At 45.6% G+C, this 12770-nt stretch overlaps 1 protein-coding gene across 2 annotated transcripts in view; it reads right to left on the reverse strand.

The window, feature by feature from the left end:
* The window catches only part of LOC137384203 (ras-related protein Rab-37-like), a 277885-nt gene that overhangs the window by 6447 nt on the left and 258668 nt on the right, over positions 1-12770 (reverse strand). For both annotated transcript variants that reach the window (XM_068057862.1, XM_068057861.1), the window contains exons 7-8: positions 1498-1554; positions 665-741 (exon numbers count right to left, since the gene is read on the reverse strand). In XM_068057862.1, coding sequence (XP_067913963.1) covers positions 665-741; positions 1498-1554 — 134 coding nt within the window. The remainder of the gene's footprint in view (positions 1-664; positions 742-1497; positions 1555-12770) is intronic.

Below are 12770 nucleotides of genomic sequence, written 5' to 3' on the forward strand. Positions count from 1 at the left end.
GAGCTTGACGTGACAGTAGAGTTTAAGGTGTTGTAGTGGTTATGGAACTGAACTAGGAATCTTGATGCCTTGCATTCAAATCCCTGTGAAATGGAATTCAGTGCATCTGGCAATTTGTGCACTGACACCCGAAAAATGTTCACAAAAAGCTGCTGGATTGTCTTTATAACTCAACTGGTTGTCCTTCACTTCAAGGCCTGCTCAGGTCTGCAAATGAGACCCGACCCGAGCTCGACAGAACCCCATCCGACCCTGAGCCCGACCCAGCCCGAGTCCTTCCATTTTTTTCCCACGCCCGACCTGACCCGACCATCAGTTAACCTACCTTCCATTTTTCACTTTGTGCCTTACCTGCACAAGCTTAAAATAACTGTAACAAAACCGCCTTTAAAGCCCAAAAAGTAAATTAACATTGAAGTCACTTACCTGAGGTGATAGAGAGTGTCCGATCCGACCTGACCCGAGCCCGAATGCTGGACCCGGAAGTGCGGCCCGACCTGAACCCGACACATGTCGTCGGGTCCCGTCAGGTTCGGGTCAGGTAGCAGGCCTTGAAGCCGACTACCCTTCGTCCAGAAGTTGACTGCCCTCAGACCAACTATGGTTTGACATGAATACTGTCTTGGCAGTGTCACCCACATCCCCAAATCAAATAAAAACTTACTTAGCCACAGCCAGGAATGCCAGTTCTACATTGATGCCAGTTTTGGCACTGGTCTCTATGAAAGGAACTCCATACTCCTGTGGGTCAGAGACAGGCATGTTATTAACACAGGGTCAGTCACAGACAGGTTAATAACATCTTACACACTCCTGTGCAGATGTCACGGTGTATCACTCACTGGTGCAGATATCTGCTGTCTCTGAAAGGACAGAATACATGACAATGAGTGCGATGTAAGGGAAGCTTAGATAGAGGCTGATTTTACCACTGCACCATGCTAGACAAGCTCACCCACAATGGTGCACAACAGGAACTCATGAGCAGTGTGCAAACCTCCTAATGGTGGGGCACATTTGTGATTTTGAAACTTGAATCCACAGCCAATGAGCTACTTTTGAAGTGTAGTCACTGTTGTAATGTAAGAAACGTGGCAGCTCATGTTTGCAAAGCAAGGTCCCACAAACAACAATGTGATAATGACCAGATAATGTTGCTTGAGACATAAATGCTGGCCAGGCCAACAGGGAGAATTCCTCTGTGTTTCTTCAGATAGTGCTATGAGATCTTTTACATTCCTAAGAAGGCAGACGGGGCCTCAGTCATCTCATCTGAAAGACAGCACCTCTGACAGTGCAGCGCTCCCTTGAAAGGCACTGGAGTATCTGCCTTGATTTTGTTACTCAAGGCTTGGAGTGAGACTTGAACCCACGACCTTCTAAGAGGTAAAAGTGCAACTAACTGAACTATTGCTGACACTTGTAAATTTAACATTGTGGAAAATGAGTTGTGTGGTCAGGATTGCATGTCAATGGGTAGGGATGCTTTCAGCTTACCCTGGCAAGTTTCTCTCCTTCTTCTCTCTTGATGGCTCTCTCACTGGTTATGTCGGCCTGCAACAATAAAACAGACCAATGTAGCTGGACAATGGGTATTTCAACAGGACATGTTCTTTGGGCACAATTGTCGACTCAGGTTGGGAAGCACAAGAGTGATGTGACGGTCAAGCATGATTGAAAGGTTATACTGGGTCAAAGCAAAGATAAAGAATAAAGAACATGGAGGGTCAAAACACTGGGGAATCGAGATGAAGGGATATACATATGGCAAAATGGAGAGATTTCTGTATATTATTTTATATGATTTTAAATAGATAAGATAAATGAAATTTCCAACTAGATACCACCCAATGAATCTCCATAGGGACTACATTATTCCCAGGATAGTGATGACCACTGCAAATTTATCAGATTATTCAATCACAAATGTTTGTCCTGGAGGACTGGAGATGGAGGGGCAGACACTATGAATGGAAGATGGAAGGACAGACAGTATGAATGGTAGATGGAGAGACAGACACTATGAATGGTAGATGGAGGGACAGACGCTATGAATGGTAGATGGAGGGACAAACACTGTGAATGGCAGATGGAGGGACAGACATTATGAATGGTAGATGGAGGGACAAACACTGTGAATGGCAGATGGAGGGGCAGACACTATGAATGGAAGATGGAAGGACAGACAGTATGAATGGTAGATGGAGGGGCAGACACTATGAATGGTAGATGGAGGGACAAACAGTGTGAATGGCAGATGGAGGGACAGACATTATGAATGGTAGATGGAGGGACAAACACTGTGAATGGCAGATGGAGGAGCAGACACTATGAATGGTAGATGGAGGGACAGACGCTATGAATGGTAGATGGAGGGCAGAATGAATGGGAGATGGAGGGACAGACAGTATGAATGTTAGATGGAGGGACAGACACTATGAATGGTAGATGGAGGGACAAACACTGTGAATGGTAGATGGAGGGGCAGACACTATGAATGGTAGATGGAGGGACAAACACTGTGAATAGCAGATGGAGGGACAGACACTATGAATGGTAGATGGAGGGACAGACATTATGAATGGTAGATGGAGGGACAGACAGTATGAATGTTAGATGGAGGGACAGACACTATGAATGGCAGATGGAGGGACAGACAGTATGAATGTTAGATTGAGGGACAGACAGTATGAATGTTAGATGGAGGGACAGACATTATGAATGGTAGATGGAGGGACAGACACTATGAATGGTAGATGGAGGGGCAGACACTATGAATGGCAGATGGAGGGACAGACAGTATGAATGTTAGATTGAGGGACAGACAGTATGAATGTTAGATTGAGGGACAGATACTATTAATGGTAGATGGAGGGACAAACACTGTGAATAGCAGATGGAGGGACAGACACTATGAATGGCAGATGGAGGGACAGACAGTATGAATGGTAGATGGAGGGGCAGACAGTATGAATGGTAGATGGAGGGACAGACACTATGAATGGCAGATGGAGGGACAGACAGTATGAATGTTAGATTGAGGGACAGACAGTATGAATGTTAGATTGAGGGACAGATACTATTAATGGTAGATGGAGGGACAAACACTGTGAATAGCAGATGGAGGGACAGACACTATGAATGGTAGATGGAGGGGCAGACAGTATGAATGTTAGATGGAGGGACAGACACTATGAATGGTAGATGGAGGGACAGACATTATGAATGGTAGATGGAGGGACAGACACTATGAATGGTAGATGGAGGGGCAGACACTATGAATGGCAGATGGAGGGACAGACAGTATGAATGTTAGATTGAGGGACAGACAGTATGAATGTTAGATTGAGGGACAGATACTATTAATGGTAGATGGAGGGACAAACACTGTGAATAGCAGATGGAGGGACAGACACTATGAATGGCAGATGGAGGGACAGACAGTATGAATGGTAGATGGAGGGGCAGACACGATGGATGGTAGATGGAGGGACAGACACTATGAATGGCAGATGGAGGGACAGACAGTATGAATGGTAGATGGAGGGGCAGACACGATGGATGGTAGATGGAGGGACAAACACTGTGAATAGCAGATGGAGGGACAGACAGTATGAATGTTAGATGGAGGGACAGACACTATGAATGGTAGATTGAGGGACAGACAGTATGAATGTTAGATTGAGGGACAGATACTATTAATGGTAGATGGAGGGACAAACACTGTGAATAGCAGATGGAGGGACAGACACTATGAATGGCAGATGGAGGGACAGACAGTATGAATGGTAGATGGAGGGACAGACATTATGAATGGTAGATGGAGGGACAAACACTGTGAATAGCAGATGGAGGGACAGACACTATGAATGGTAGATGGAGGGACAGACAGTATGAATGTTAGATGGAGGGACAGACACTATGAATGGTAGATGGAGGGACAGACACTATGAATGATAGATGGAGGGGCAGACACTATGAATGTTAGATGGAGGGACAGACACGATGAATGGTAGATGGAGGGACAAACACTATGAATGGTAGATGGAGGGACAGACAGTATGAATGTTAGATGGAGGGACAGACACTATGAATGGTAGATGGAGGGACAGACACTATGAATGGCAGATGGAGGGACAAACACTATGAATGGTAGATGGAGGGACAGACAGTATGAATGTTAGATGGAGGGACAGACACTATGAATGGTAGATGGAGGGACAAACACTATGAATAGCAGATGGAGGGACAGACACTATGAATGGTAGATGGAGGGACAGACAGTATGAATGGTAGATGGAGGGGCAGACACGATGGATGGTAGATGGAGGGACAAACACTATGAATGGCAGATGGAGGGACAGACAGTATGAATGGTAGATGGAGGGGCAGACACGATGGATGGTAGATGGAGGGACAAACACTATGAATGGCAGATGGAGGGGCAGACATTATGAATGTTAGATGGAGGGACAGACACTATGAATGGTAGATGGAGGGACAGACACTATGAATGTTAGATGGAGGGACAGACATGATGAATGGTAGATGGAGGGACAAACACTATGAATGTTAGATTGAGGGACAGACACTATGAATGGTAGATGGAGGGACAAACACTATGAATGTTAGATTGAGGGACAGACACTATGAATGGTAGATGGAGGGACAGACACGATGAATGGTAGATGGAGGGACAGACAGTATGAATGTTAGATGGAGGGACAGACACTATGAATGGTAGATGGAGGGACAAACACTATGAATGTTAGATTGAGGGACAGACACTATGAATGGTAGATGGAGGGACAGACACTATGAATGGTAGATGGAGGGACAGATACTATTAATGGTAGATGGAGGGACAGACAGTATGAATGGTAGATGGAGGGACAGACACTATTAATGGTAGATGGAGGGACAGACAGTATGAATGGTAGATGGAGGGACAGATACTATTAATGGTAGATGGAGGGACAGACAGTATGAATGGTAGATGGAGGGACAGACACTATTAATGGTAGATGGAGGGGCAGATACTATTAATGGTAGATGGAGGGACAGACAGTATGAATGGTAGATGGAGGGACAGACAGTATGAATGGTAGATGGAGGGACAGACACTATGAATGGTAGATGGAGGGACAGACACTATGAATGGTAGATGGAGGGGCAGACACTATGAATGGTAGATGGAGGGACAGACACTATGAATGGTAGATGGAGGGACAGACATTATGAATGGTAGATGGAGGGGCAGACAGTATGAATGGTAGATGGAGGGACAGACACTATGAATGGTAGATGGAGGGACAGACACTATGAATGGTAGATGGAGGGGCAGACAGTATGAATGGTAGATGGAGGGACAGACACTATGAATGGTAGATGGAGGGGCAGACAGTATGAATGGTAGATGGAGGGACAGACACTATGAATGGTAGATGGAGGGACAGACATTATGAATGGTAGATGGAGGGGCAGACAGTATGAATGGTAGATGGAGGGACAGACACTATGAATGGTAGATGGAGGGGCAGACACTATGACTGGTAGATGGAGGGGCAGACACTATGAATGGTAGATGGAGGGACAGATACTATTAATGGTAGATGGAGGGACAGACATTATGAATGGTAGATGGAGGGACAGACACTATGAATGGTAGATGGAGGGACAGACAGTATGAATGGTAGATGGAGGGACAGACACTATGAATGGTAGATGGAGGGACAGACATTATGAATGGTAGATGGAGGGGCAGACATTATGAATGGTAGATGGAGGGACAGACACTATGAATGGTAGATGGAGGGGCAGACATTATGAATGGTAGATGGAGGGACAGACACTATGACTGGTAGATGGAGGGACAAACACTATTAATGGTAGATGGAGGGACAGACACTATTAATGGTAGATGGAGAGACAGACATTATGAATGGTAGATGGAGGGGCAGACAGTATGAATGGTAGATGGAGGGGCAGACAGTATTAATGGTAGATGGAGAGACAGACATTATGAATGGTAGATGGAGGGAAAAACACTATCAATGGTAGATGGAGGGACAGACACTATGAATGATAGATGGATGGCAGTATGAATGGTAGATGGTTGGAAAAACACTATGAATGGTAGATTGGGGGCAGTATGAATGGTAGATGGAGGGAAAAACAGAATGAGTGGTAGATGGAGGGATTAACACAAACCGAGGGAATGGAAATGGACAGAGAGACACACTGAAGGGTTGGAACTTGTGCATAAACACTTTGAAGTTTGGAAAACAAGGGACAAGCATACATTGACATGTGAAAACATTGTCAGAATAGAGTTAGAATAGACATGACTGTCCGATAAAGACTTCACAGGATATTCCTCAGCTTTGGGTGGTATTCTGCCCTGCTTTATTCGGTGTATGATTACATGGACAGCACTTGGACAATCAACCCAATAAACTGGATTTCTGACATTACGCTGTGTAACATTGTCCTTCATTCTCCTGTGGAGTTCAAATGGTTATTTCATGTGTATATTGTTACAAAGGTTTTGTTTATTTGCACTCAGAACTTAGAATTCTGTGTGTTTTAAAAACTGAGAAAAGGATTCTTGGTCAGTGGAAGATACCTGCAAATAGTTGGAATTCCTGCAATGTTGTGAAAGGAGGTTCATAACAAAAGTTGAACTTTATGGGTGCTTTGAATGGAAGTTGAACTTTTACAAAGGAAATCAGGCAATTTCAAGGAAACCACAGGGGTTTGGCCTTCCTCAGAGTAGATTTTTTTGATGGACAAGAGACACTGTGTCTGGACATGTGCCCAGATTGTCATGCAGGCCCCCACCTGCCAAGAATGAAGCACATTAATTTCGCCACATGGACATTACATTTCAAATTGTTGCTGGGAAGAGGGGAAGGCCTGTTACAAGGAATTGCCCGGCCCCTGGGCTGAAGGATATTTTTGCATATTAGAAGACAATATCGGAACAAAGGAGCTATCCTCTGCTCCCATAAAATACACAGAACAGACCTGGTCAAACCAGTCGGTCACATGACCACCCTGCTGGCCAACTTGGGGGGTTTTAAATTGTAGAGACAGTGTTTGAATTGGCAGAAAGCTCTTTGCTTCTGGACTGAAGCAGACCTCCTCTCTTCCTGCCTGCTCCCATCTCTTCCTCATGGAACTCCAAAAAGCAACTGAAGACACATGAACACCATGAGAGAAAAATCTCCTACAGTGAACAAGGCTTAAGAAGAATACTGGGCCCCAATGAAAAGCAAGATCTACCTACAATCAAGGAATAAACAGTGAGCTCGAAGACTCATAACAAAAACTCTTCAAATATTGCCTCAAATCTTTCCACTTTATTTTTCTTCTGCTCTTTTCGGTCTCTTTTTGCAGGTGTGTTTAAAAATAAAACCCTGTGACAGTAAGAACAGGTTAAGGCTGAATGGGAACCTTAGACCTCTTTCTCACCTGGTCGTAACAGAAATTTGGGTGCTAGCATCTGGAATTGACCCACAGACAAATGAGAGATATTGGAAGTGGGAAGCCAAATTGTTCCAATGTAAAAAAAGAGCGAGATTAATACAGGTTTTCTTGTAGTTGTGTGTGATTAAATATTAACATGTCTGCAACTGGAGCAAGTAGCTCTCCAAGCCAGGGTGAAATAACTTGGGATAGGTTAAAAGCACAGTCTATGGAGGAGTTGAGGAAAATGGCTGAACAAAGAATAAAGAGAACAAAGAAAATTACAGCACAGGAACAGGCCCTTCGGCCCTCCAAGCCTACGCCGATCCAAATCCTCTATCTAAACCTGTCGCCTATTTTCTAAGGGTCTGTATCTCTTTACTTCCTGCCCATTCATGTATCTGTCTAGATACATCTTAAAAGACGCTATCGTGCCTGCGTCTACTACCTCCGCTGGTAATGCGTTCCATGCACCCTCTGCGTAAAGAACTTTCCACGCATATCCCCCGTAAACATTTCCCCTTTCACTTTGAACTCGTGTCCCCTTGTAATTGAATCCCCCACTCTGGGAAAAAGCTTCTTGCTATCCACCCTGTCTATACCTCTCATGATTTTGTACACCTCAATCAGGTCCCCCCTCAACCTCCGTCTTTCTAATGAAAATAATCCTAATCTGCTCAACCTCTCTTCATAGCTAGCGCCCTCCATACCAGGCAACATCCTGGTGAACCTCCTCTGCACCCTCTCCAAAGCATCTACATCCTTTTGGTAATGTGGAGACCAGAACTGCACGCAGTATTCCAAATGTGGCCGAACCAAAGTCCTATACAACTGTAACATGACCTGCCAACTCTTGTACTCAATACCCCGTCCGATGAAGGAAAGCATGCCGTATGCCTTCTTGACCACTCTATTGACCTGCGTTGCCACCTTCAGGGAACAATGGACCTGAACACCCAAATCTCTCTGTACATCAATTTCCCCCAGGACTTTTCCATTTACTGTATAGTTCACTCTTGAATTGGATCTTCCAAAATGCATCACCTCGCATTTGCCCTGATTGAACTCCATCTGCCATTTCTCTGCCCAACTCTCCAATCTATCTATATTCTGCTGTATTCTCTGACAGTCCCCTTCACTATCTGCTACTCCACCAATCTTAGTGTCGTCTGCAAACTTGCTAATCAGACCACCTATACTTTCCTCCAAATCATTTATGTATATCACAAACAACAGTGGTCCCAGCACGGATCCCTATGGAACACCACTGGTCACACGTCTCCATTTTGAGAAACTCCCTTCCACTGCTACTCTCTGTCTCCTGTTGCCCAGCCAGTTCTTTATCCATCTAGCTAGTACACCTTGGACCCCATGCGCCTTCACTTTCTCCATCAGCCTACCATGGGGAACCTTATCAAACGCCTTACTGAAGTCCATGTATATGACATCTACAGCCCTTCCCTCATCAATCAACTTTGTCACTTCCTCAAAGAATTCTATTAAGTTGGTAAGACATGACCGTCCCTGCACAAAACCATGTTGCCTATCACTGATAAGCCCATTTTCTTCCAGATGGGAATAGATCCTATCCCTCAGTATCTTCTCCAGCAGCTTCCCTACCACTGACGTCAGGCTCACCGGTCTATAATTACCTGGATTTTCCCTGCTACCCTTCTTAAGCAAGGGGACAACATTAGCAATTCTCCAGTCCTCCGGGACCTCACCCGTGTTTAAGGATGTTGCAAAGATATCTGTTAAGGCCCCAACTATTTCCTCTCTCGCTTCCCACTTTAACCTGGGATAGATCCCATCCGGACCTGGGGACTTGTCCACCTTAATGCCTTTTAGAATACCCAACACTTCCTCCCTCCTTATGCCGACTTGACCTAGAGTAATCAAACATCTGTCCCTAACCTCAACATCCGTCATGTCCCTCTCCTCGGTGAATACCGATGCAAAGTACTCGTTTAGAATCTCACCCATTTTCTCTGACTCCACGCATAACTTTCCTCCTTTGTCCTTGAGTGGGCCAATCCTTTCTCTAGTTACCCTCTTGCTCCTTATATATGAATAAAAGGCTTTGGGATTTTCCTTAACCCTGTTTGCTAAAGATATTTCATGACCCCTTTTAGCCCTCTTAATTCCTCATTTCAGATTGCGCCTACAATCCCGATATTCTTTCAAAGCTTCGTCTTTCTTCAGCCGCCTAGACCTTATGTGTGCTTCCTTTTTCCTCTTAGCTAGTCTCACAATTTCACCTGTCATCCATGGTTCCCTAATCTTGCCATTTCTACCCCTCATTTTCACAGGAACATGTCTCTCCTGCACGCCAATCAACCTCTCTTTAAAAGCCTCCCACATATCAAAAGTGGATTTACCTTCAAACAGCTGCTCCCAATCTACATTCCCCAGCTCCTGCCGAATTTTGGTATAGTTGGCCTTCCCCCAATTTAGCACTCTTCCTTTAGGACCACTCTCGTCTTTGTCCATGAGTATTCTAAAACTTACAGAATTGTGATCACTATTCCCAAAGTAGTCCCCTACTGAAACGTCAACCACCTGGCCGGGCTCATTTCCCAACACCAGGTCCAGTATGGCCCCTTCCCGAGTGGGACTATTTACATACTGCTCTAGAAAACCCTCCTGGATGCTCCTTACAAATTCTGCTCCATCTAGACCTCTAACATTAAGTGAATGGGGGAACAGTGTGGGATCAGTGTATGTGGCAAGGCTAGGAAGTCTGAACTCCTAAGGCTAGTAGCCAACCAGTTGTCCTTTGAATCTGAAGAGGCAGAAACAGGGTTAGAAGCAAAATCTGACAGGGTATTGTTAGCAAAGATACAATTGGAACAGAGGAAACTTGAATTTGAGAAAAGAGAGAGGGAGAAAGAAAGAACCTTCCAGAAGGAACGTGAAGAAAATGAAAGGCAGGAAAGAGAGGGAGAAAGACAGGAGAAGGAACAAGCGAGAGAGGAGAGAGAAAGAACATTCTGGAAAGAATGCGAAGAAAGAGAGCTGAAGAAGCTTGAGTTAACTGGGGGGTGACAGAGTAACCCCAGTGAAAGCATAGCCAATATGGAGAAGCATAATTCGGGAATAAAAACAAGAAATGCTGGAAATACTCAGCAGGTTTGGCAGCATCTGTGGAGAGAGAAGCAGAGTTAACGTTTCAGGTCAGTGACCCTTCTTCAGAACTGGCAAATATTAGAAATGTAAAAGGTTATAAGCAAGTAAAGCGGGGGTTGGGCAAGAGATAACAAAGGAGAAGGTGTAGACAGGACAAGGCCACAGAATAGCTGACCAGAAGGTCATGGAGCAAAGGCAAACAATATATTAATGGTGTGTTGAAAGACAAAGCATTAGTACAGATAGGGTGTTAACGGACTGAAAATTGAACAGCAGCAAGTACAAACATGAAAAACTGAACAAACTAAGATGAAATAAAATAAAACAAACACACAAAAAAATATATAAAAAGGAAAAAAAAAAACTAAAAATAAAAGTGAAATTGGGGGCCCGTCCTTCTCTGAAATTATTGAACTCAATGTTCAGTCCGGCAGGCTGTAGTGTGCCTAATCGGTAAATGAGATGCTGTTCCTCGAGCTTGCGTTGATGTTCACTGGAACACTGCAGCAATCCCAGGACAGAGATCAGGGGGGAGTGTGGAAATGGCAAGCAACCGGAAGCTCGGGGTCATGCTTGCGGACTGAGCGGAGGTGTTCCACAAAGCCGTCACCCAGTCTGCGTTTGGTCTCCCCAATGTAGAGGAGACCACATTGTGAGCAGCAAATACAGTATACTACATTGAAAGAAGTACAAGTAAATCGCTGCTTCACCTGAAAGGAGTGTTTGGGGCCTGGGGTAGTGAGGAGAGAGGAGGTAAATGGGCAGGTATTACACCTCCTGCAATTGCAGGGGAAGGTGCCATGGGAAGGGGACGAGGTGGTGGGGGTAATGGAGGAGTGGACCATGGTGTCGTGGAGGGAATGATCCCTTCGGAATGCTGCCAAAGGAAGGGAGGGGAAGATGAGTTTGGTAGTGGCATCATGCTGGCGGTGGCGGAAATGGCGGAGGATGATCCTTTGGATATGGAGGCTGATGGGGTGGAAAGTGAGGACAAGGAGAATCCTGTCGTGGGTCTGGGAGGGAGGGGAAGGGGTGAAGGTAGAGGTGCAGGAAATGGGCCGGACACAGTTGAGGGCCCTGTCAACCACAGTAGGGGGGACTCCTCGGCTGAGGAAAAAGGAAGACATATCAGAAGCGCTGTTGTGGAAGGTAGCATCATCAGAGCAGATGCGTCGGAGACGGAGAAACTGGGAGAATGGAATAGAGTCCTTACAGGAGACAGGTGTGAAGAAGTGTAGTCAAGGTAGCTGTGGGAGTCGGTGGGTTTATAATGGATATTAGTAGACAACCTATCCCCAGAGAAGGAGACCGAGAAGCCGAGGAAGGGAAGGGAAGTGTCAGAGATGGACCATGTAAAGGTGAGAGAAGGGTGGAAATTAGAAGCAAAGTTGATAAAGTTTTCTAGTTCGGGGCGGGAGCAGGAAACGGCACCGATACAGTCATCAATGTACCGGAAAAAGAGTTGGAGGAGGGGGTCTGAGTAGGACTGGAACAAAGAATGCTCGACATATCCCACAAAAAGACAGGCATAACTAGGACCGATGTGGGTACCCATAGCAACACCTTTTACTTGAAGGAAGTGAGTGGAGTTGAAGGAGAAGTTGTTCAATGTGAGAACAAGTTCAGCCAGGCGGAGGAGGGTGGTGGTGGATGGGGACTGGTTGGGCCTCTGTTCAAGGAAGAAGCGGAGAGCCCTCAAATCGTCCTTGTGGGGGATGAAGGTGCAGAGAGATCGGACATCCATAGTGAAGAGGAGGCGGTTAGGGCCAGGGAACTGGAAATTGTCAAAATGACATAGGACATCAGAAGAGTCATGGATGTAGGTGGGAAGACATTGGACCAGCGGAGAAAAGATAGAGTCAAAATAGGAAGAAATAAGTTCAGTGGGGCAGAACAGGCTGAAACAATGGGTCTGCCGGGACAGTCCCGTTTGTGGATTTTGGGAAGGAGGTAGAGGCGGGCTGTCCGGGGTTGCGGGACTATGAGGTTGGAAGCTGTAGAAGGAAGATCTCCAGAGGAGATGAGGTCAGTGACAGTCCTGTGGACAGTAGCTTGATGTTCGGCGGTGGGGTCATGGTCCAGGGGGAAGTAAGAAGAAGTGTCTGAGAGTTGGCGCTGAGTCTCTACAAGGAAGAGGTCGGTACGCCAGACAACAACAGCACCACCCTTGTCTGCAG

The sequence above is a fragment of the Heterodontus francisci genome, chromosome 26 (assembly GCF_036365525.1).
Source record: "Heterodontus francisci isolate sHetFra1 chromosome 26, sHetFra1.hap1, whole genome shotgun sequence".
Taxonomy (NCBI): Eukaryota; Metazoa; Chordata; class Chondrichthyes; order Heterodontiformes; family Heterodontidae; genus Heterodontus; species Heterodontus francisci.